Source organism: Tachyglossus aculeatus, chromosome 15 (assembly GCF_015852505.1).
Source record: "Tachyglossus aculeatus isolate mTacAcu1 chromosome 15, mTacAcu1.pri, whole genome shotgun sequence".
NCBI lineage: Eukaryota > Metazoa > Chordata > Mammalia > Monotremata > Tachyglossidae > Tachyglossus > Tachyglossus aculeatus.
This window is the reverse complement of record NC_052080.1, coordinates 11,882,222-11,907,505: the sequence shown is the minus strand read 5'-3', so window position 1 is coordinate 11,907,505 and position 25,284 is coordinate 11,882,222. Positions and strand designations below refer to the sequence as shown.

Here is a 25,284-nt window from a genome sequence, read left to right as displayed (position 1 = left end):
CTGACTGAATTTACAAGGACTGAAGGAAGGGACGGAATGGTTTTAGTGAATCCTGGAGAGGAATGTGTTCTTGACAGGGGAACTAGGCAACGCTTTTGGAGCAAGGAGCTAGGAGGCTTGTTTGAAAATGAGCAGAGAGCCCAAGGTGGAGTGGAATGGGAGAAGAGAAAACTGGGGAAGAGGGAGTAGACTAATGGCCTTGAAGCCGATGGTGAGGAGTTGTTGTGATGCCCTAGTTGACCCTTTGCCACAAAATTGTGTCAAATAGCTGTGGATGTGGGACAGAAAGGAAGCCAGCAAGGAGGATCGCTCCTGTCTTCCCTTCACCAAGTTAAAGAGGTAGGGAGGATCGCTCCTGGCTTCCCTTCATCAGGTCAAAGTACAAGCTGGGAAATCCCTAGCTGTTGTACCAAAAGTCTGCTTCCGCTCCACTTCCTCTCAGAGCTGGGTCACCAGCGACCTCCTTCTTGCCAAATCCAAAGGCCACTACTCCATCCTAATCCTACTTGACGTCTCTACTGCTTTCAACACTGTGGACCATCCCCTTCTCCGGGAAACATGACCTACTAACTGTGGCAACTGGCAACTGTTGCCAACTTGTACTTCCCAAGCGCTTAGTACAGTGCTCTGCACACAGTAAGCGCTCAATAAATACGATTGATTGATTGATTGACTGGCATCACACATACTGTCCTCTCTTGCCTTCTCCTGACCGCTCCTTCTCAGTCTCTCTCTCAGAGACCCCCCCCCCACTCTGCTTCCCACCCTCCAACTATGAAGGGGCCTCAAGGCCCAGTTCTGGGTCCCTTTTATACTCGGAGTAATTATGGTACTTGTCAAGCACTTATTATGAGTCAAGCGGAGAGAGGTTAATCAGGTCAGACCCACTACAGTGCTTAGCACAGTGCTCTGGCCACAGTTAGCACTCAATAAATGCCACTGATTAGTAACTGAGCAAACTCTCCTTTAGAGCGACAGAAAGGGGAGAACATAAGGAAGGAGTCCTGCGGCGCGGTTCTTTCTAGTTGGAAAAGCTCCGGACTTTACGTGCAGAAATTGTGGATCCCCACAATTTTTGCTACATCAATAAACGATCAAAGAGCTGCCCAACCCAGTGCATCCTCCAATACTCTGTACATTTCCATTATACCGGAGGCAGATTTACCAAAGGCGGAATCCACCTTTCCAGTTGGCAACAGCAAGGCAGCGAGAACAACAAATCCTTCATCGAACAGCTTGCTGGTAATTTAGGAAGATCGTGTTTCCCACTTGTTGTTTATGTGACAGCCAAACGCAAAGAGCAAGCTGGAGTTCTCCCGCTCAGAACAGTCCTGGAGGGCCACAGAGAACTCCGGGTCACTGCCAGGAAGCAACAGCCAAAACACTGCTGGTCCTTTGGGAGGAACAGAGTCAAAGCGGGAGGAAAAGTTTTGCTACAAGTCAGGTTTGTGTACTCCTACAAGCGAATCACTGTTCTTTTTTTTCCCTATCTATAGCAATCAAATTCCCCAACATCAATCAGTCAATCGAGTGCCCGGTGTACTGAGTACTGTACTAAGCACTTGGGAGAGTATAATACAATGGAGTTGGAAGTCGCATCCCCTGTCCACAAGGAACGCAGAGTCTCGAGCAGGAGACAGACATTAACAAAAATTACGGATAAGGACATAAGGACTGTGGGGCTGAGGGTGCGGTGAATATCAAAGGGTACAGATCTAAGAACATAAGTGATGCGTGCTCTGCACACAGTAAGCGCTCAATAAATATGATTGATTGATTGATTGATTGATTGATTGACCCAGGCCTACATATGTGCACATATTTGTATATCCAAATATTTCTCCCCTATTAGAGATAGCTGGTATAATGACCTGACTTGTGACTTATTAATGCTATTTGCTAGATAACAGAATCCTCTTAATCATCACCCCCAATTTCCCTTTGATTCTCCTTCGCTCTGCAGTGTATCCTAGTAGAAGAGACACTGTTTCTTATGGCTTGTTTATAATTATTTTGTTAATATGTTCTGTATTTTGTGAATATGTTTTGTTTTGTTGTCTGTCTCCCCCTTCTAGACTGTGAGCCCACTGTTGGGTAGGGACTGTCTCTATATGTTGCCAACTTGTACTTCCCAAGCTCTTAGTACAGTGCTCTGCACACAGTAAGCGCTCAATAAATACGATTGATGATGATGATGATGCGGGAGGGAGTAGAGGAAATAGCAATCATTAAACATCACTTTAAATGTTTGCTATGAGTTCACCTCCATGTTTTAACATCTACATATCTACATGTTTTAACATCAATTTTAATGTTAATGTTTGCTATGAGTTCACTTCCATGTTTTAGCAATGATAATAATAATAACAATGCCATTTATTAAGCGCTTACTATGTGCAAAGCACTGTTATGAGCGCTGGAGAGGTTACAAGTTGATCAGGTTGTCCCATGGGGGGGTCACAATCTTAATCCCCATTTTCCAGGTGTGGTAACTGAGGCCCAGAGAGGTGAAGTGACTTGCCCACAGTCACCCAGCTGACAATTGGCAGAGCCAGGATTTGAACCCATGACCTCTGACTCCAAAGCCCGGGCTCTTTCCACTGAGCCACGCTGCTTCTACAACATCTACATACATCCCAGTACGAGCTTAAGATAAATCCCTCCCAAACTCTACATACCCCAGATTTCATTTTCACCCGGTACACACCGCTTTGCCTAAGGGTCACATTTGTGATCACTGATATTTTATGCTTAATGTCCAATGCCCAATATTTCAAAGAAAAGACGACCATCAGACTTGACTCTCTAAGAATAAAATACATATGGGATGGTGGTATGAATGTTGGAACGAGACACGTGGCCACAGCTTAGCGAATTAATAGTGACTGCCATCACTTCTAAAGTCTGGGCACTTTTCTCCTTACGCACCAACAGACTTGTAGCAACTACCCCAGAGCTTAGAACAGTGCCTTGCACATAGTAAGTGCTTAAAAAATACCACTGATTGATAATAGTTATATAGATTTAAAATGTACAAGTATCTGAAAAGCTCACCCTGCAGGACGGTGAATTATGCTTAGTCTTGATGGGTTATCCTTCCAATCCCCTTTTCTAGACTGGGCCAACTTCCCAGCTCAGCCATTTCAGGTGCAGAGATAGCCTATTAACTGGTGGACCATACTAGAATCTGGGGTTCTTATTGAGCGCTTATTGTGTGCAGAGCACTGTACTCCATCTCTGGGAGTTGACAGACATCCCTGACCTCAGAGAGCTTACTATAGCTTGGGAGAGTACAAGAGAATAGGCAGGCATGAGCTCTTGTTTCCTGGTTTAGACTGTACTAAGTGCTGGGGTAAATACAAGTTAATCAGGTTGGAAACAATCCCTGTCCCATGGAGGGGTACTCACAATTTAAGTAGGAGAAAGAATGGGTTTCGAATCGCCATTTTACTGAGGCACAGAGAAGTCATCATCATCATCATCAATCGTATTCATTGAGCGCTTACTATGTGCAGAGCACTGTACTAAGCGCTTGGGAAGCACAAATTGGCAACATATAGAGACAGTCCCTACCCAACAGTGGGCTCACAGTCTAAAAGGGGGAGACAGAGAACAAAACCATACATACTAACAAAATAAAATAAATAGGATAGATATGTACAAGTAAAATAAATAAATAAATAAATAAATAGAGTAATAAATATGTACAAACATATATACATATATACAGGTGCTGTGGGGAAGGGAAGGAGGTAAGATGGGGGGATGGAGAGGGGGACGAGGAGGAGAGTCAAGTGACTTGCCCCAGGTCCCACAGCAAGCAAGCGGAAGAGCCGAGACCAGAACCCAGATCCTCTAACTCCACTGGGCCACACGCTAATAATAATAATGATAATGATGGCATTTGTTAAGCGCTTACTATGTGCAAATCACTGTTCTAAGCGCTGGGGAGGTTACAAGGTGATCAGGCTGCCCCACGGGGGGCTCACAGTCTTCATCCCCATTTTACAGATGAGGGAACTGAGGCCCAGAGAAGTGAAGTGACTTGCCCGAAGTCACACAGCTGACAAGTGGCGGAGCCGGGATTTGAACCCATGACAGTGATGCGGAAGCCATTCCTGCCTTTTCTATGGACTCGAATTTCAAAATGAGTTCAATCCTCCATCAAACATTAAGGTTCCTTCTTTGTTTCCTCATTAAGGTTCTAAATTTACATCTTCCTCCACCTCCTCATGAGTCATAAATATAGAATGTGACATACTGCCTATCACTGGATTGACATTTTCACAGGTGTATTTGCGAAAATATGCAGGCTCATTTAAATAATGAGTGGCTATTTAGATCAGGCCCGCAAAGCAGTTAAAATGCAAAACCAGCTACATCCTCCTATAATTGCCTTGAGAACCTGGCCATAAAATGATACCAGAATTCCAGCTGGGTCTCAGGCCATTCCTTTCCATTATCAGACAGTAGTACTTATTGAGCAACGGGGAGATTACTACAGAGTCATTAGACACAATCCCTATCCTCCAGGGGCTTCCTATCAAGAAGCACCTTACAAATATCACCTTGTTTTCCCTTAATACTTTCTCGTGAAGGAACGAAGTTAAGAGTATCCTCTCTTACTGGCACATTCAGAAACTAAGGAAAGAGCACAGAACTGGGAGTCTGAAGGACCTGGGTTCTAATCCCAGCTCCGTCACCTGTCTGATATGTGACCCTGGGCAAGTCACTCTACTGCTCTGTGCCTCGGTTTCCTCCTCTGTAAAATGGGAATTAAGACTGTGAGCCCACAAGGGACTGTGTCTAACCGATTATCTTGTATCTACCCCAATGTCTAGTAGAGAGCCTGGCACATAGGTAGAACTTAACAAATACCATAAATATTAACTATATATATATATGTACATAATTACATATACACATGTATGTATTTACACATACAGGAGAAGCAGCGTGGCTCAGTGGAAAGAGCACGGGCTTTGGAGTCAGAGGTCATGGGTTCAAATCCCGGCTCCGCCAATTGTCAGCTGTGTGACTCTGGGCAAGTCACTTCACTTCTCTGGGCCTCAGTTCCCTCATCTGTAAAATGGGGATTAAGACTGTGAGCCCCCCGTGGGACAACCTGATCACCTTGTCACCTCCCCAGCGCTGAAAATAGTGCTTTGCACAGAGTACATGCTTAATAAATGCCATTATTATTATTATTATATGTAAATGCATAATGAAGAAAACTGCAAAACTTTAGATATAAAAAACAAATACATTGTCTATTTATTTATTTTACTTGTACATATCTATTCTATTTATTTTATTTTGTTAATATGTTTTGTTTTGTTCTCTGTCTCCTCCTTCTAGACTGTGAGCCCACTGTTGGGTAGGGACTGTCTCTATATGTTGCCAACTTGTACTTCCCAAGCGCTTAGTACAGTGCTCTGCACACAGTAAGTGCTCAATAAATATGACTGACTGATTGATCAAGAAATATTGAGATCTTGATCAAAGGTGGAAATGGATTTTTTCATATTTGATGGAGAAACAAATTTTAGTTATTAAATCCCATTCCAACCTTAAGGAAATTTGTCAACTGAATACGACACACTGAGTCATCTGAATTCACCCTATTTTGGTAAGCAGGAAATACCATGTTAGGTAAAGATAAATGGAATTTAAAGCTCTACATTGGACTATGAATTCCCAGTGATTGACTGTGGTATTTATTAAACCTCCACTATGAGCTGAATGTGGTCCTGTGTGTCACTTCCAGTTTGAGCTTCCCTCAGTCAAATGGGTGAGCAGCAAACAGAATGAAAATTGTTGAGAGATAACTTTGAAACATCAAAAAATTCAAGAAAGGACCCTGTTTGGCATTGATAAATAGCCAAACATGCTTTGGCATTGTGATGGTTATCTGGGGAGAACATCATTTGGCAGGAGAGTCTAGAAATACACTGCAAACCAATTTCCAAAAGAGACAGATGAGGGAAGAGGCCACTGATCAGAGACAGGATGATAAGAAAATGAAAAGACAAGCAGCAGTGGGACCAACTTTGTCAGCTGGCCAGAATTAAGGAAGGATGATAAAGTTGGATTTTTCAGTGGAAAATATTGAGGACGATGGTGAAACAATGCACTGAGACAACCTGAGCACATGAGGTTAAAATAGAAAAGCATCGATCCGATCAATCACTACCCTTTTTGAGCCCTTATAAGGGGTAAAACATTGGGCTACAGAAGGAACAGGAAACATTTACAATTACTACGAGAAGAGAAGGATGAAACAACAGGTGAGTTGAAGATTTTGAAAGAATTGGAATTCAGAGAAGAATGAATCTGTATATATTTGTACAGATGTATTACTCTATTTATTTTACTTGTACATATTTACTTCTCTATTTTATTAATGATGTGCATATAGCTCTAATTCTGTTTATTCTGATGGTTTTGACACCTGTCTACATGTTTTGTTGTCTGTCTCCCCCTTCTAGACTGTGAGCCCGTTTTTGGGTAGGGACTGTCTCTATATGTTGCTGACCTGTACTTCCCAAGCGCTTAGTACAGTGCTCTGCACACAGTAAGCGCTCAATAAATACGATTGAATGAATGAATGAGGCTCTCCTACAACATAGGTGAAACGATGAGGAGCAGTAATATTTCTGAGAGTGAAGAAAAATGGGAACGATATACTTCTAAAGAATTAACCTGAATGAGAAAATGGACTGAGAAGCTAATTTATGCTGATTAAGGCTCTAAAATGATAAAATCATTCTGGAACATTGACCGTGGCAATATCCAGCTCTTCCACTTCCCTGCTGCGAGACCTTGGGCAAGTCACTCGACTTCTCTGTGCCTTAGATTCTCATCCTCATCCTAGACTTGAGACTCATAAGGGACAGAAACTGTGTCCAGTCAGATTATTTTACATCTAACACAGTGCTTGCTACACAGTAGGTGCTTCATAGACATCACAATTGCTATTATTATTATTATTATTATTATTATTATTGTTTATTTTAAAGGAAAAGTTGAGAGAAGCATGGACACCTAAGAGAAGCAGCATGGCTTAAAGAGCACAGGCCTGGGAGTTAGAGGGCCTGGGTTCTAGTCCCGGCTCTGCCACTTGTCTATTATGGGACCTTGGGCAAGTCATTCTGCTTCTCGGTGCCTCAGTTGCCTCATCTGTAAAAGTGGAGATTCAGACTGTGAGCCACATGGGAGACCTGATTATCCTGTACCTACCCCAGCGCTTATTACAGTGCCTGGCACATAGTAAGTGCTTAACAAACACTACTTAAAAAAAGTGGGGGGCGGAGGGCATTTCTAGAAAGACAAAGAGTGCTGCGAAAAGCAGGAGAAACAGGGAAGGAAAGAGCGTGGGAGAGATTTGCACGTAGCTTATAGCGTAGGATCAAACCCACAGGACTATATTCTAGTGAGGAAAGTTAGATAATAAGAACGTTTGCCCCCATTAGCTCCTACGGCTGCACCTCTCCCCGGCCATTTCAATTTGGACGAGTCACGCGCCAAAGTCTGCGCACAATGACTCTCCGACAAGGAAAATCGGGACTGGTTTCTTCTCCGTCCTATATTTGGTCTCTGAGTGATTGCCTTTTCCAGATCAAGGTCAGTGGGCCCTGCTGATAAAGACGGATGGCGTCGCAAGCTGCAATTTCCTGAGGACCCGAGGCACAGCCGTCACTTTGAACGGACCAGAGAGCAGTCCCAACTGGTAGGGCTGGCTTTCTACCTGAGGCAGATTTGCACATCCCCCTGGAAGAGGGAAAAGGTGAGAAACGGTTCCCTTTTGGAAACCCGCCAGAAAGGACCACTTCCCCGGTTTCACTTTGGAAGGTGACATTTGTTCTGCGCCATGTGTGGAGCATTATAAATTCCACATCTGACCTTTTTAACAATAGCAGAAAATGTCAAAAGGAAATTCAAAGCCCTCTCTCAACCACTGTGGAGGTCATTTTTCATGGTCACTCTGCCACACACAGACTATGATGAATCTGTCACTGATGATGGAAAAAAATCATCAATAATAAGATTTCTTATGAGGGAAACATCAACAATGCAGACCGCACTTAGCCTTGTCACATTTTTCTCTCACATGTATGTTTGTTTTTATCCCTTACGTAGTCAGTAATAGGTCTCTGTACTTGCACAAGAAGTAAACAGTCAAAGGATAGCAATGAATTATCCCGATTCAATAAGTACCACCCCATAAAACAGCTGGATCGTTCTGGTAGAAAAGACAACAAAGCAATGACCCTTGATTGTATCGGTCCATCAGCTACCATTATTAAAAACAATCAGGTGCATTCAGTTGCCTCATTGCATTATGTTCATTCATTCATTCATTCATTCCATTGTATTTATTGAACGCTTACTGTGTGCAGAGCACTGTACTAAGCGCATGGGAAGTACAAGCTGGCAATTACTGTGTGCAGAGCACTGTACTAAGCGCATGGGAAGTACAAGTTGGTGATTATGTTGCCTATTTGTACTTCCCAAGTGCTTAGTACAGTGCTCTGCACACAGTAAGTGCTCAATAAATATGACTGAATGAATGAATGAATTCATTGAGGACTTACTCGGTGCACAGCACTGTACTAAGCGCTTGGGAGAGTACCATACACCAAAGTTGGGAGACGCATTTCCTGCCCACAATGAGCTCACAGTCCAGTCTGTTTTAAGAAGAGTTCATTACCACGGTGATATGAAAGGGGACGCTCAATACAGAGCCAGAGAAAATGATAATGACAAGACCAGTACTTGTGAAGGCACTTGTTATGCCATTCATTCATTCAATCATATTTATTGAGCGCTTCCTGTGTGCAGAGCACTGTACTAAGCGCTTGGGAAGTCCAAGTCGGCAACATCAAGCACTGTACTAACTGCTGGGGTGGATACAAGATCATCAGGTTGTCTCTCTGAGGCTCTTTATACTTGAGGTGGCCACTTCTCTACATTTCATGATGCACAATCCGGTCTTCGGCCTGTCTGTCCCTTATGTCAGGGAACATGTCTGCCAATTCTGTTAGACTGTACTCTCCCAAGCGCTTAGTACAGTGCTCTGCACACAGTAAGCGCACAGCAAATACACTGATTGACTGATCTACTGACTCTTTTGGAGGCTCTCCTGTACGCTCAGTAAGCGCTCACTAAATACCACTGATTGATTGGTCTACCACTTCTATTGTAGGCTCTCTTATACGCTCAGTAAGCGCTCAATAAATAGCATTGATTAAGCCACTGTAGACACACCTGGCTCAGCAGCAGCTCCACGAATGCAGAAGCCACATGGGGAAAGTCAGAGCTCTCAGGGAAGACAAGGGGGCAGAGACCCTACGTTTCACGGATTTCCACATGTAACCTTTTCCGTGTTCTTACGACAACGTGTCCTAAATAACGGAACTAGTTTAAAACACATCTGTGGCTACCAAGAAGGTCAATAGATCCATCAGTTGTATTTATTGAGTACTTACTGAGTGCAGAGCACTGTACTAAGCTCTTGGGAGAGTAGAATATACCAAACTACCCGATGGTCCTTTCTTTTCAGATGGTATTACTATGTGCCAGGCGCTCTACAAAGAGCTGGGGTAGACGAGAGCTAATCAGGTTAGACACAGTCTATGTCCCACATGGAGATCACAGCCTTAATCCCCATTTTGCAGATGAGGTAACTGAGGCGCAGAGAACTTAAGTGACTTGCCCAAGGTTATACAGCAGACAAGTATCAAAGCCAGAATTAGAACCCGGATCCTCTGATTCCCAGGCCTGCACTCTTTCCACTGGGCCACACTGCTTTTCAACTTCATTTTGTTTTAACCCAAACAGTGATGTGAAACCACTGATGCCAAGCATTTACTAGAAGAAACATGAAACTAAAGTATTTGATCATTTAAGCTGCTTCTTGAATGCTATCTACAGGTGTTAATACTTCTCTGACCCTGCTTCAAATTACGATTGACTTTGATTTTTTGCGATTACTGTCCTTTATAACTTTAGCTCCTTAAAACAGAAACGTTACAAATGATAAGGATCAATCTTTTGTGCAAAATCTCAAATGAATAAAAAAAAAATGAAGTCTCGGAGCTAACGTTTGAAATGATGATGATGATGATGATGGCATTTATTAAGCGCTTACTATGTGCAAAGCACTGTTCTAAGCACTGGGGAGGTTACAAGGTGATCCGGTTGTCCCACGGAGGGCTCACAGTCTTCATCCCCATTTTCCAGATGAGGTAACTGAGGCACAGAGAAGTTAAGTGACTTGCCCAAAGTCACACAGCTGACAATTGGCGGAGCCGGGATTTGAACCCATGACCTCTGGCTCCAAAGCCCAGGCTCTTTCCACTGAGCCACGCTGAAATGCACTTTCAAGAGAATGAGTGATGGAATGCAATTTCAGGTACTTTCAGTTCATTTACATTTCAATAGTTATTATAAGTTCACGTAGCTCCTACTTCAAAAAAAATTAATTTTGATCACTAGGAAATGCCCTTAAACAACTTGGCTTGAAGATACCAGATGCTAGGACAGAGTCCTAAGTAGAATGGTAAGAAATAGGAGATAAGTCGTTTTGATGATGAAGAGGGGGAAAAGAAACTCGAGGGTGCTACGGCTGTTTTAGTTTTTAGATCGACTCAGGCATTTGAACCACTGATAGTCCTCAACTTTCCACTGAGCTGTTGAAGGATTGTAACACCTTTGGATCACTTCATGAAGAGCAGTGAGGCCTAGTGGTAAGAGCACGGACCTGGGATCAAAGGACCCGCGTTCTAATCCCGGCTCCACCACTTGTCTGCCGCTTGATTTTGGGCAAGTCACAACTTCTCTGGCCCTCACTTTTCCCATCTGTAAAATGGGGAGTCAATTGCTATTCTCCCTCCTACTTAAGACTGTGAGCCCCATGTGATACAGGGCTACTGTCCAGCCCGATTAACTTGTATCTATCCCAGTGCTTAGAACGATACTTGACACACAGTAAGTGCTTAATATAAAAATAATAATAACACCAATAATGATAATGAAATTGCTACACCTCTGGATTCTCCCTCCCTCTTAGACTGCAAGCCCTGTGTGGGACAGGGACTAAGATCTGATAATCCCAGCGTTTAGCATAATGTTTGCCACATAGCAAACACCTAACACCAAAACTACTAGAGTTTTGCTTATCATTCATTCATTCATTCACTCAATCGTATTTATTGAGCACTTACTGTGTGCAGAGCACTGTACTAAGCGCTTGGGAAGCACAAGTTGGCAACATATAGAGACGGTCCCTACCCAACGGTGGGCTCACAGTCTAGAAGGGGGAGACAGCCAGCGCTTAGCACATAGTAAGCTAATTCTGCTGCACTGTACACTCCTAAGCACTTAGAACAGCTGGATCATCCCAGCGCTTAGCACATAGTAAGCGAATTCTGTACTCTCCTAAGCACTTAGAACAGCGCTCTACACATAGTAAGCACTCAATAAATACGATCGATTGAAAGTCAACACCTAACACCACAATTACTACTTTTATTATTATTGTTATTATTAGAGCAATAGTTTTGCCCAAATCAGCTCAGAGTGATGATCTTTATATGAAGAGAATGGGAGGCCTCAGTCATCCTACAGAACGGGAAACAGAAATTTTCATTTGAATAACGTATCGACACTTCCGATCTAAATTAGGGTTGCCTTTCCCCACAGTCTGACAAATGCAATTAAAAGATACATTTTGCAATTTTCTTGACGACTGAACACTGGCATGTTCACACAGTTAAGTAGTCAGGGAGTGCGAGCCCAACCGTGACTAGGAAAAACTTGCGAAAATGGCTTTTTCTTTAAATCTCCAAAGTATGACGACGCTTACATCATGCTGCGTTGGGTTACATCATGTTACGTCCAGTGATGTAACCCGTCGCAATGCAATGCACACATCGCAGTGTGTCAGGGACTTAAAGGAATAGCACCTTTGTCCGATGGGCCAGCTGTCCCAAAAGTCAGAGTTGTTGGAATCCCAAGCATCGCAGCCAGGACATTTCACAGTGAAAGTAGAACCAAGGGTCATATCAAAATAATGAACCCAAGACGTGAATCTTGGAAACATGCCATTCGACAGTCATTTAAAATTCTTATCCCACACCAAAACACTTCCATTCGTATCACACCCTCCCTCCCTGTCCCCTCAGCACATATTCTCTAAAAACTCATTAGGTCTGATTTCAAGGCACATCACCATGTATACAAGCATATATTCCAAACACTTACCCATCCAACCAACTTTCTGGCTTGGTGCTCTGCACACAGTAAATGCTAAATAAGTATGATTGATTGACCGATTGAGTCCTGATTGGAGGAGCTGGCCAGAAATCAAGAGGAGGAAAAAGATCCATATATCTGTTCAATGCACCACTACAATATGGAAGGGATACCATGCGGCCCCACTTCCAGCTCAGACACCTCTCTCTCATTGCTTAGATTGATTTTTTTTTCTTTTTTCGGTCCAAACGTTAATTTGGTTCTAGGCCCTCTTAACAGTATCCTTGACGCACGCCATTTGAAATACGCTTGTTAACACAACATTTCAAACGGGGTTGAGGAAACGGATCTGGAGAGAATATAATGAAAGATTAATTCATTTGCTCCTTGGGCAGGCGGAGTACAGATAAGCATTCCAATGACCTCAGAAATCAATCAGCCAATCGTATTTATTGAGCGCTTACTGTGTGCACAGCACTGTACTAAGCGCTTGGGAAGTACAAGTTGGCAACATATGGAGACGGTCCCTACCCAACAGTGGGCTCACAGTCTAGAAATGTTTCTCTGTGCCTAATGAGGGAGCTTGGGAGCTTACCACAGACCCATCTTTCCTGAAGTTCCACCTCCTCAGTCCTCTAGTCGACAACACTACTGCCCTAGCTCCGCAGTGTAATTGACAAAGGGGCTGAGAGGATGGATTTTGCCATGTTAGTGTAAAACTGAAAATGATTTTTACGAGACGGCTAGTATACCGTGCGCTCTCACACTGCTGACTGACCCAAGCGGGGCCACTTTGACTTTTGACGAATGATTATCTAGGGCCCACTCCACTGTCGTGGCCACCTGGATCTGTACCCTTTGGCCACTTGACATTCAACCTTCTCTCAGCACCACAGCACTTAGCTGCAGAGTTGTAATTTATTTATTTAGTTATATTAATGACTAATAGTAGTGAGTACTACTAATAGTAGTGAGTACTTAAAAATTCCATTAACCCCCCCAAAAAAAGAATAGTCCAGTGCTTTACACATTTAAACCCTTCATATATATTGACTATTGACTCAGAAAAAGGCTTAAAACCTCCTCACTTATTGAAACACAGAAAAGTTAATCAATCCATCAATGGTAGTGACTGAGCGCTTACTGTGTGCAGAGCACCATCCTAAGTGCATACAACAGAGTTGGTGGATAAGTGACCTGCCCAGGAGCAGCTGACTGATCAGTCACACGAGTCAAGTGTTCTGATTCATTAAACCTGATAATGAGTGGATCGATTCAATTTTGATTTCCTGGGGTTCTTGCCACTGAAAAACTGAGCGATTTCCAGCTCGTCACCCACACCTGTTTCCTCCTTGGGAAATGCTCCGTCCAACAAGGAGAAGCCTGGGATCAAGTCACTGTACCCCATCTTTAAAATTCCTAAAAATATCCTCTGCAGTAACGGCATCTGTGACAAGTGATCATTAATCATTGTTCTCTCCTCTGACACATATATCTAGTGAGGCTCTCGTTTCGAAAGTGTAGTTCTCCTCCTGGCAACACCAAAGTCCCGTTCCATTTAAAATGGGGAAGAGGTCAGTATGACCTTATGTGGCTCTTTTAGGACATCCGATTGCAAGCTTAAAAATGAAGCCTTATTTTGTTCATCAACACTTATAAGAATACGTGCTCATGCCTCTACTGCCTAAATTTAATCGGCTATTGGAAAACTTCTGCTTTTCTACCAAGTACATCATCTTGCCACATCTCTATCTCCTTCATGAGTGGAACAGAGGAGTACACAGATCCGGATTGAAAAGTCTGAAGAAAAAAATTGGAGGTGTGCTTATATAAGGGTACCTAGTCATTCTGACTGTTAAAGTTTCTCTTCGATAAGTATTTTATGCAATTATATCCTGGGAAGAAAGGTTATATAAGATTTAATGAATGTTGAACAAAACTTGCCGTAAGTTGAAAAAGCCTTTCTCCCCTACAGAACACCTTGAAATCCTTCCATTAAGCAGACACTCATTCCTTGGCAAGTATACTTTCTTGAAGGAGCCTGAAAAATTCACTTTCTTAAAGCTTTAAAACCCATCTTGTCTCCGGCTTTCCAATCATCACGTCTTTCCCAAGGAGAGCACTTCAGAAAATGCAAAGAACAGAAATAATAATGACATAGCAGTGGTGTTTTCTAAGTGCTTACTATGCACCGAGTACTGTGCTAAGCGCTGGAGCAGAGAGAAGATAATCAGGTCAAATACAGTCACGTCACACTACAGGGTGATCATTCAGGCTGCGAACTTGTCGGGTGCCATTTAATCGAACAAAATCAGTTTCAACCTATATTTCAGACTAATTTCCACAATGAGACTCCAAGAAGGGAGTCCAGAGTCTCCTGGAACACTACAAGGGAGGTTGCCGGGCTGTACGCTTAGAAAACTGAGGCACAGAGAAGTTAAGTGACTTGCTCAAAGTCACACAGCAGGCAGGTGGCAGAACCAGGACTGGAACCCAGGTCTCCCGACTCCCAGTTCCACGTTCTGTCCCTTAGGCTCCAGTGCTCCAGGAAGTTCATATTGGTAAGGATTAGAACCTGTCAAAACATCAAGCCTCTTAGACGTAGTTTGTGCATCAGGCGCTCAGTACAGTGCTCTGCACACAGTAAGCACTCAATAAATACGACTGAATGAATTTTTCTGGAGGAGTTCCCCTCAGGACCCAGGGATGAGGCCTGGTCTTGAGAATTCAAGGAAGAGATGACATCTAGAAGGATGGGTTAGAATGCTTGTGTTTTGAACAGCATTACTAGCATGGTTTATTTCCTGCCAGTCATATCAATCACTCTGGTGTCCAGGTCATTTTTCTAAAAAAAATGAACAAAAACCCCCCCAAAAGCCCATTCGGTTCACATGTCCTGACTCCTCAAGAATCTCCAGGGGTTGCCCATCCACCTCAGCATCAAACAACCTATTACTGTATCGTCCTCTCCCAAGCTCTTAGTACAGTGCTCTGCACACAGCAAGCACTCAATAAATACGATCGACGACGACGGTTTAAATTAATGTTTGGGTCAACAGGGGCTCAAGCCCTGGAAATCTAGCCCAGTTACAGTTCTAATTGCTTCACGATGACTGCCCCACTCCATCTGAACACCTGGCTGAACTCAAATAAATCAGAGGAAGGAGGATGTGGGATCACTGGCCAACCATACAAACCGCCTGAGTTCCTATGAACCATCCGAAAAAGGATCTTCATAAGCTCCCCAAGGATGTTTACACAAAACACACGCCTTGAGTGAAAGAGAGTTAATTTCCCCCAGGCACTTGCCTCGAGCAAGAACACCAAATTTCATGTTTTCGTTTTAAAACCTCTGCGCTCTGGCTTTTTAGCGCATCGGAGTAATACTGGGTTTCCCATTAGTTCGGTTTCATGGTTTTGTTATAAATTATGTCGACGCTGTTCTCGGGCTTTCTGGATAGGGAGAGAAGCCTGGCTGTTAATTGCGCATGAAAAACATATTAAAACTGTAAATCATCCTTTTTCTCTAATGTGTGAGACTGTCAAAGGAACAAATCCACAGTGCCATATCGAATGTTCTTTCCTCTGTCCTTGCCGTCCCAAGCCCGCTGACTAGCAGCCCTAAATTACAACACAATTTTGCCAGTTACCCGTTAATTCTCTGCTCCTTTAATCCAATCAGAGCCAGTTAAAATGTGTTACAAAACAGGACACTGATGAACATTGGAAAAGGGGGAGGGTGGAAGGTTGTCGGAGCATTCTGTTGCCACCACTTGCTCCTTTCCAGATTTGAGGACGTCCTTACTGCTGGGGATGCGTTTCCCAGTCGCTAGAAAAAGGATCTTTGGGACCCTGCCGTCATATTTTCCTTCCTCCCACAGAGACACCATGATAGAGAGGAGAAAGTGAGGTGGGGGAGGTGGGGAGTCTTTCTTCTACATAGCCCTTCTGCCTAGTATGGATAATGTCTGTCTCCCTCTCTAGACTGTATGCTCATTGTGGGCAGGGAATGTGTCTGCTTATTCTTACACTGTACTATCCCAAGCGCATTGTACAGTGCTCTGCGCAAAGTAAGGGCTCAATAAGTACAACTGAATGAATCCATGGATGGGAGTCAGAGGACTTTTTAGACTTTTTAGACTGTGAGCCCACTGTTGGGTAGGGACTGCCTCTATACATTGCCAACTTGTACTTCCCATGTGCTTAGTACAGTGCTCTGCACACAGTAAGCGCTCAATAAATACAATTGATTGATTGACTTGGGTTCTAATCTTGGCTCCGCCACTTGTCTGCTGTGTTACTGAGCAAATCACTTCCCTTCTCTGTGCCTCAGTTTCCTCATCTTTAAAATGGGGATCAACACTGTGAGCCCCATGTGGATCACAGACTGCATCCAACCTGATTAGCATGCATCTACCCCGGCACTCAGAACAGTGCTTGACACCTAGTAAACGTTTAACTGTCATTATGATTATTATTATTACTGAATATAAAGACTTGTCAATGAGTGAAGAGAAGCCGTTCGTCCTATGGGAAGAGAATACCACTGGGAGTCAACATGTCTGGAGGACAGTCCATAATTTAATCAATTTATTCCTGGGCCGTTTCTCTGGCTCCTCCTCAATTTAACTGTATTTCTTGCATCTGTGGGTTCAAATTGCTCTCCTTTTGTTCCCTACACCGATAGGGCGCTTTCTGTATTTTATGATCAGGGACTATCTTCTTGCTTAGCGTTTACAGGGCCCAGGCTGAAAGGTTAATCTTTATTGGTGGGGCGGATTGCTCTTTTGTGACATGAGGAACAAAAAGAACTTCGAAACTGGTCGGAAACCAGAGTTTAGTCTCAAGGGTCAAAACTGCTGGTACTTTTAGATTCCTGACCCATCTATTGGGGTCAGGAGGCAGCTAGGATTTATTCCGTTTTATTCTTTAAGCTGAGAGGTCTCAGTGGAAGACAGACAATTCTTCTTCTTTTCTAAGGCTGCGGTGTCTCGGAACAAGAAATACAAGTCGTGTGCCCTACATAGATTAGGAAACTTTCCCTAGCGCTTAGTATAATATTCTGCACACAGCAAGTGCTCAATAAATACCATCAATGACGATGAAACAGCCTCTAAGGACTCACACGCTGTGAATTTTATCTTTTACTTCTTTAACGGGAATTTCGATTTTCCCCCATTTTTCTGTGGAGAAATAGTATATTATCTATAATTAAACATTTACTGAATGACAAATTCTAAATGTCTACTATTCTCCACTCATTCATTCATTCAATCATATTTATTGAGCGCCTACTGTGTGCAGAACACTGTACTAAGCACTTGGGAAGTACAAGTTGGCAACATATAGAGACGGTCCCTACCCAACAGCAGGCTCACAGTCTAGAACACTTGTTATTTGCTTTGCATCGGGTCCAAATTTGGGCTTTTATTATCAATATTATTCTAATTATTATTGTATTTGTTAAGCATTAACTCTGTGCCAAGAAGTGTGCTGAGCGCTAGGGTAGATACAATACAATCAGCTCAGACACAGTCCTTGTCCCTCAGTTGAGCTCTCAGTCTTAGGGGAAGTGGGGAAAGAACAGATATTGAGAAGCAGCGTGGCTCAGTGGAAAGAGCCCGGGCTTGGGAGTCAGAGGTCATGGGTTCTAATCCCCGCTCCGCCACTTGTCAGGTGTGTGACTTTGGGCAAGTCACTTCACTTCTCTGAGCCTCAGTTACCTCATCTGTAAAATGGGGATTAAGACTGTGAGTCCCACATGGGACAACCTGATCACCTTGTATCCTTAGAACAGTGCCTGGCACATAGTAAGCACTTAAATACCAAAATTATTATTATTATATTTCATCTCCAGTTTACAAATGAGGAAACTGAAGCACAGAGAAGTTGAGTGACTTGCCCACGGTCACACTGCAGGCAGGTGGGAAAGCCAGCACTACAGCTCAGGCTCTTGCTTTCCAGTTCTGCCTTCTTTCCAGAAATGCAATGGTCCTTCATTATTCTTTTCTGCTTCTTTTTAAACTAGGGTTCGATGCAGAAGAAACACAGATGGAACCAATTTAGCTACGTGGGATGGTCTTTTATAACTGAATCCCCGCTCTGTCATTAACTCTGTTTGATACCCCCTGGACCTCCATTACACCAAGAATAAAATGGGGTTACTTGAATCGACTTGCCAACTGGCACTTCCCAAGCATTTAGTACAGTGCTCTGCACACAGTAAGCGCTCAATAAATACGAGGCCTTCCCAGACTGAGCCCCCTCCTTCCTCTCCCCCTCCTCCCCCTCTCCATCCCCCCCGCCTTACCTCCTTCTCTTCCCCACAGCACCTGCATATATGTCTATATGTTTGTACGTATTTATTACTCTATTTATTTATTTATTTTACTTTTACATATTTATTCTATTTATTTTATTCTGTTAATATGTTTTGTTTTGTCGTCTGTCTCCCCCTTCTAGACTGTGAGCCCACTGTTAGGTAGGGACCGTCTCTATATGTTGCCAACTTGTACTTCCCAAGCGCTTAGTACAGTGCTCTGCACACAGTAAGCGCTCAATAAATACGATTGAGTGAATGAACGAACGAACGATTGAATGAATGAATCGACCTGCATCACAAAACAACTCCAGTATTACTAATATATTAAGGATTATAAGGCACTTTTCCCCCAAAGAGAGTTGAAGAAATGATGACTACAATGTGTTTTTCATTTGAAAGACGTTCAGGTTCAGATCATGATCAAATCTATTCTATTCTTAGTACAGCGCCCGGCACATAGTAAGTGCTTAGAGAAGCAGCGTGGCTCAGTGAACAAGAGCACGGGCTTTGATGTCAGAGGTCATGGGTTCAAATCCTGACTCTGCCAATTGTCAGCTGTGTGATTGGGCAAATCACTTAACTTCTCTCTGCTTCAGTTGCCCCACCTGTAAAATGGGGATTAAAACTGTGAGCCCCCCGTGGGGGAACCTGATCACTTTGTAACTGCCCCAGCGCTTAGAACAGTGCTTTGCACATAGTAAGCACTTAATAAATGCCATCATTATTATTATTATTAACCAATACCATTAAACCTCCTCCAGGAGGCCTTCGCAGACTGAGTCCCCCCCCTTTTCCTCTGCTCCCCCTCCTCTCCCCATCGTCCCCCTCCCTCTCTCTGCCCTACCCCCTTCCCCTCCCCACAGCATTTGGGTATATTTGTACATATATCTCACTATATTTTATTAGTGATGTGCATATAGCTCAAATTCTATTTATTCTGAGGGTATTGTCACCTGTCTCCTTGTTTTGTTGTCTGTCTCCTCCTTCTAGACTGTGAGCCCTTTATTGGGTAGGGACCACCTCTCTACGTTGCTGACTTGTACTTCCCAAGCACTTAGTCCAGTGCTCTGCACACAGTAAGCGCTCAATAAATACGACTGAATGAATGAATTAAAAAAAAAAAAGATGACGGTGGGGCAGCTTAGTGAGCTAGAGAAGACTCCGGGGCTGTTGTGATCTATATTCAGAGGTCAGTGTTGCTGGGGAGGGGTGAGTGGAGGTGACTGATGTCAGAGAAAGTTTCCCTCCATCAGTTCTCCTTTCTGTTCGAAATGGTGACAGCGACAGAACGATGATGTGCTCACGACCACCATCCCTCAGGGCTCTCTGCTGCTGTGGGTTGCTGCCAGAGCCATTACTGTGACTTCCCTTCTACTGACAGTGTTTGCTGGAGGGATTTCCTGTCACAAACCACAGCTGCTGTTTTGCTGCCAGGGAGGAGGGTGGAATGAGTTAGGATAATAATAATAATAATAATAATAATGGCATTTGTTAAGTGCTTACTATGTGCCAAGCCCTGTCTAAGCACTGGGGGGGATACAAGGTGATCAGGTTGTCCCACGTGGGGCTCACAGTCTTAATCCCCATTTTACAGAGGAGGTAACTGAGGCCCAGTGAAGTGAGTTGCCCAAAGTCACACAGCTGACAAGTGGCGGAGGCGGGATAAGAACCCACGACCTCTGACTCCTATGCCCGGGCTCTTTCCACTGAGCCACGCCGGGCAAAGCACTGTTCTAAAGGCTGGGGAGGGTACAAGGTGATCAGGTTGTCCCACGTGGGGCTCACAGTCTTAATCCCCATTTTACAGATGACGTATCTGAGGACCAGAGAAGTGAAGTGAGTTGTCCAAAATCACACAGCTGACAAGTGGCAGGGGCAGGATTAGAACCCACGACCTCTGAGTACCAAACCCAGCTCTTCTCTGGAGATCTATTTTAAAAAAACCCTAGGTTTTTCTCAGTATTATTTGGGTGTGGTGTTCCCCATAGGAGGGGATGGATTAAACGACCTTCCAAGGTCCCTTACACACTCACACAAAAACGTCATTCCCTCGGGATCTTTAAGATCCCTCTCGGTTAGCTTTGCTTCATAAACTGCCCACTCCCCAAATCAATTCCAGGAGGCAGTGGTCCCAAGGAATGTCCACGTTATTCCCGGATACAGTCCAGGGAGGGGGTGGCTTAAAGTCTGTAACAATGGGAGGGTAAGTAGTTCCACGCTTAATAATGCATCCCTCAGTCTGGAGTCCTGAAATGTCGGCTTCCACGGGACGGGGGGAGCACCCCTAAAGCGGGATCTGTACAAGTTGGCAATATTATCATTCAAATGGGCGACTCCGCTTCCCCCAACCTGGAAAAAAGCTTTGAATACCCCCATCCCCCTCCGCCACCACTGCCACTGTTACTGGAAGAGGGGACAGTAATGGCAGTAGCAGGAGAAAAAAAAACAGCAAATAAGGAGCAGTCTGATGATGAAGAGAACAATCAATTTGTGGCATATACTGGGTGTGTACCGTGCACAGAGCACTTTACAAAGCGCTTGGGAAGAGTACAGTAGACTGGGTAGACTTATCCCCTGCCCACAGGGAGCTTACGGTCTTCCGGAGGAGTTTACAGTCTAAAGGAATAGTTTAAAGCCTACATGATGGTTCAAAAATGATAGAAAGGCAATCAGTGGGAAGAGGTTTAAAAACCGGAGTGAATGTCCTATAATGACGGTAGTTTGGGCAGTGCCACCCACGCTCTCATCCTTGCCAACTTCAGGCCTGATAGCAGGTCAGTGGTTCCTATATACTGATGACCTTCAGTGCTAGAGTCCAGTATCGTATGCGTGATAGCCCTCTAGACTGTAAGCTCGTTGTGGGCTGAGAATGGGTTTACTAACCCTGTTGTACTGAACTCTCCCAAGCACTTAGCACAGTGCTCTACACACAGTGTGTACTCAGCCAATGCCACCGATTGACTGATTGACAGCACCTTACCTGACAGGGACCAGAGTCATCAGGGGTAACATTATAATTTTGATATTTAAGGTCCATGCAAGCCATTAACTGATCATTTCTGTAACCAGGAGGTAAAATCTGGATAGATAAAGAATTAGCATTCACCTAGGTCGCTCCAGTGGTTTGCATTCTGGAGAAAAAGACAGACAGGATCAAAGGAAATCCCAAAGATTCTGAGCCTCAATCTTCTCCGTCACCAGAATGAAAATTTACACCTGAACGCCTGCTGCCCATTTGCAATTCCCGAGGAAGCTATGTTTTCCTCATGTGTGTGGTTTTATTAATGGTTTGAGGAGAATGTTTGACATTTCCAGAAAAAGGAATGTCAGTGGAAACATTTCATAAGAAGCGGTTATGTGTTTTCATTTCCCATTGACATCATCGGGTCATTGCTCCTAGAAAAAAAGGATTAATATTAAGATCCCTTCATTTTACCAACACAAATGACCCAAACTGCCTTTAGTTCTGACTTTAAATATAGATTTGAATTCTTATTCTCTCTGTTGAAAAATCCACATTACATAGAGCGTTTCATGATTATTTTAAAACTACGTCTTCATGTTCGCGTACGTGCTATATGAAGTATGTCTTGAAATATGCCATGGATAAATATTATTTACAAGCCAGAACAGTTTCAAATGCCTTTTAAAACACATTTTCCAGAATTAAGGTTCTAAGGGGTACATTTTTAAAGGTTGGCTGTGAAGACTTTCCCGTGTCTAAAACTTAACTCTTAGTTTAGCATGTTTTTCAAATGCTTCTTTTTCATATTGGGATTGGAACTTTGTTGCCTATTCATCAACATCTTATTTGTCACGACTGTCAGCGCTCAACAACAATCTACTCACAAAGAGACTCTTTTCTCTGCCTTTCAAGCAGCTTTTGTCAATTAGGTACGGTCCCCCTGACACTGCGTAACTGGGCTTTCTGAGAGCGGTGCCTAATGGCTAAGCTGTTCCCCACCCTAGGATCTCCTCCAGCGGATGAATTGTTAAAATCAAGGTAGGTCCTTTTTCTTTCAGGACTTCTTTTTAAATAGGCAGAGACTCTGACCCAGGTGTCTTTCCAAATCCGAGCGCTAATTGGATTTGGGGAGCGCAGCCCATGTATTCACAAATACACAAAGAGGCTACTGAGAAAGCTCATAAAGACGAGCACTTCGGGCCTCCTTTACTTAAATAAGAGCTCCAAATGTGAATTTAACCAATTGAGTCATTTTCAGACCTAGGCTACCCAATCTAATTTCGTGGTTGGTTTCCATAACAACACAGATAACTTTATGCTAGATGAGAGTCGTATAATGAGGCAAAGGATGTTTAATCCGATTCCGTGAGCAGCTCTTTAAAGTAATTTCGCTTAACTATGCTTGGGCGACACACAATTTTAGGTCGGCTTTTTGTTAGAGATTTTCTTTTTTTCCCTTTTTTTTTAAACTCGTACTTAATATTGGGCAGTCACATGCGCATTCACACAGCACAGTGGATTAATAATATTTCCGAAGCCAACAGTCACCTAAGTCTGCATGAATTAGTTTATTAATACAGCAACACATTTGTTAATTTAAGAATCGAGGGTCTTAAATTAACAATCATATTACTGTAAACTTCTCCCGACTGGATTTCAAGACAGCCCTTCCAGAGCAAGAGATACTCACTAAATCACCCCTACATTATTGCTAGTAACAGCCAACTCTGTCTGCCTTTACTGTTTTGATACATCTAAACTTTTCCTATAATGACGGCCCTTGAAGCAGCATATAGGTGGAAAGCAGAAACTTAAGATTCTAATTGCATTTTTGGAAACCCTTCAACAGTCATTTCTTTTTTCTGAAATAAAAAGAACACTGACATGAAAATGGCCAGATAATGCTGACTTAAAGGTGACTAAAAGAATCTAATGACTAATATTGGTCTTGGAATTTTCTCCCATCTTCTTAATGTAAACTCTGCCCCAGGAATTTTAAAAGACAAGAGGAATTTTGAACACAAAAGAGCCACACCCGTTTGGATTCCTCATATCTGCATTTGATGAAAATGAATTATTAATTGGCAAGGAGAGCAACAAAACCCCGGGTTCTCTACCAAAAAGGTTTAACGCATTTTTTTTGGTTTTTGTGTTAACAACTGATTTCTCTCAACACTCTGTCTTTTGAGGCTGCTAACAAGTAATGCAATCCGTGGGATAAATCATTACTAAATCCTGCTTTCCGAAATGGAGCTGCGGGAATGATTTTCTATAGGATTACTTTATCTATTCCCTAGCCTTTTAGTACATGATTCCAAATATCCTAGACAGGGCAAACTGCAATCCAATCACAAAACATGAATAAAAGCTGTAATTCTTATCAGGTTCATTTGACCACATTTGCATTTGCTATAAAGGAATAACAGTAATGATAATAATTGTGGTATTTGTAAAGCACTTACTATGTGCCAGGCACTCTTCTAAGCCCTGGGGCAGAGACGAGGTAAGCCGGTTGGACACAGTCCCTGTCCCACATGGGACTCACAGTCTTCACCCCCATTTTACGGATGAAGGAACTGAGGCCCAGAGAGGTGAAGTGACTTGGCCAAGGTCACACAGCAGAGAGGTGGCAGAGCTGGGATTAGTACCCACATCCTCCGACCTCCAGGCCCATGCTCTTTCCACTAGGCCACACTGCTTCTCACGGGGTAAAGGAAGAGAGAAACTGGACACCATTCCCCCTCAAATCCTAAATCTCCCTGCCTTTTAGCACTCTGGGCACTCGAGGAGACTTCTGGGCATCTAGTTGGAGAAAGTACTCACCATCCTCCGTGGGCACATAGATATTCAAGTACAAGCAGTCTTCATTTTGATCTTGTACGTAGGTCATCAACGTATCCAAATTGGCGGTAAACCAGACGGGGAGCATATCGTGAAGCAAGGATCGCTCGTCCAGGTGTTGGGGACACACCGCGGCAAACTGGGTTGCGTTGCGAATCCCGGTCCAGGAGGACGGAGGTTCCGGAGGCTGGAAGCGTCTCTCTCCGGTGGGGGGAGAGGCGTAGGGCACCCCCAGATACTGCTCCACTGGGCCCAGGATCTCATTGGGCAGTGGTGTTCTTAGGCCCCGGATTTTGCCGTAATTTGTGGTGACAACGGGGTATTGTGCTTGGCTGTCGATCAGTGTGAACCTGATGGCGAGGGCTGTTATCCAAAGCAGGAAATTCGAGTTCAACATGACACAGACGGGGGTGAACACCAGTGGAAGCCATAATAGTCTCTCGGGCCTCGACATTGTTTACAGCGGCATCAGCAGGGCTCCGTCTTCCGCGGACCAGGGAAAAGCCAAGGCGGTCGAGAAAACCGGCCGGACGGAAGGACGTTGTCTTCCTGGAGGTCCCAACACCCACCTGGAATTGCGCGGCAGGCTGAGAACTCAAAGACTCTGATCATAAACAGATTCCAACGTTAGGAAAAAGACATGGGAGTCCTCGTCTCCGCATCCCGTTCCCAGAACGAAATCTGGCCTTAGTCTCCACTCCTTTGGCAAATGAACCGAATTGGGAAACGAAGGGTGGATCTTGGCTGTCACTCTGCTCCACCAGGACAACAGGTCTTGCTCAGATAAATCCAACCCTGGAGTGGTTCCCTAAGGGAAAGCGAAAAGACAAAATTAAGATTAACTAAATGTAGTAGCCCATCGCCTCTGCCTTGTGTCTGTCGCCTGACAGACTCTAAGCCC

At 43.7% G+C, this 25,284-nt stretch overlaps 1 protein-coding gene across 3 annotated transcripts in view; it reads right to left on the bottom strand.

Moving 5' to 3' along the window:
* NLGN4X (neuroligin 4 X-linked) overlaps positions 1-25,284 on the bottom strand; it is a 181,248-nt gene that overhangs the window by 97,587 nt on the left and 58,377 nt on the right. For 2 of the 3 annotated variants that reach the window (XM_038757161.1, XM_038757163.1), the window contains exon 3: positions 24,366-25,191. In XM_038757161.1, coding sequence (XP_038613089.1) covers positions 24,366-24,837 — 472 coding nt within the window. In that variant the 5' untranslated portion in view covers positions 24,838-25,191. Of the gene's footprint in view, positions 1-24,365; positions 25,192-25,284 lie in introns of those variants that run through there. The other variant, XM_038757162.1, reaches the window with a different exon arrangement.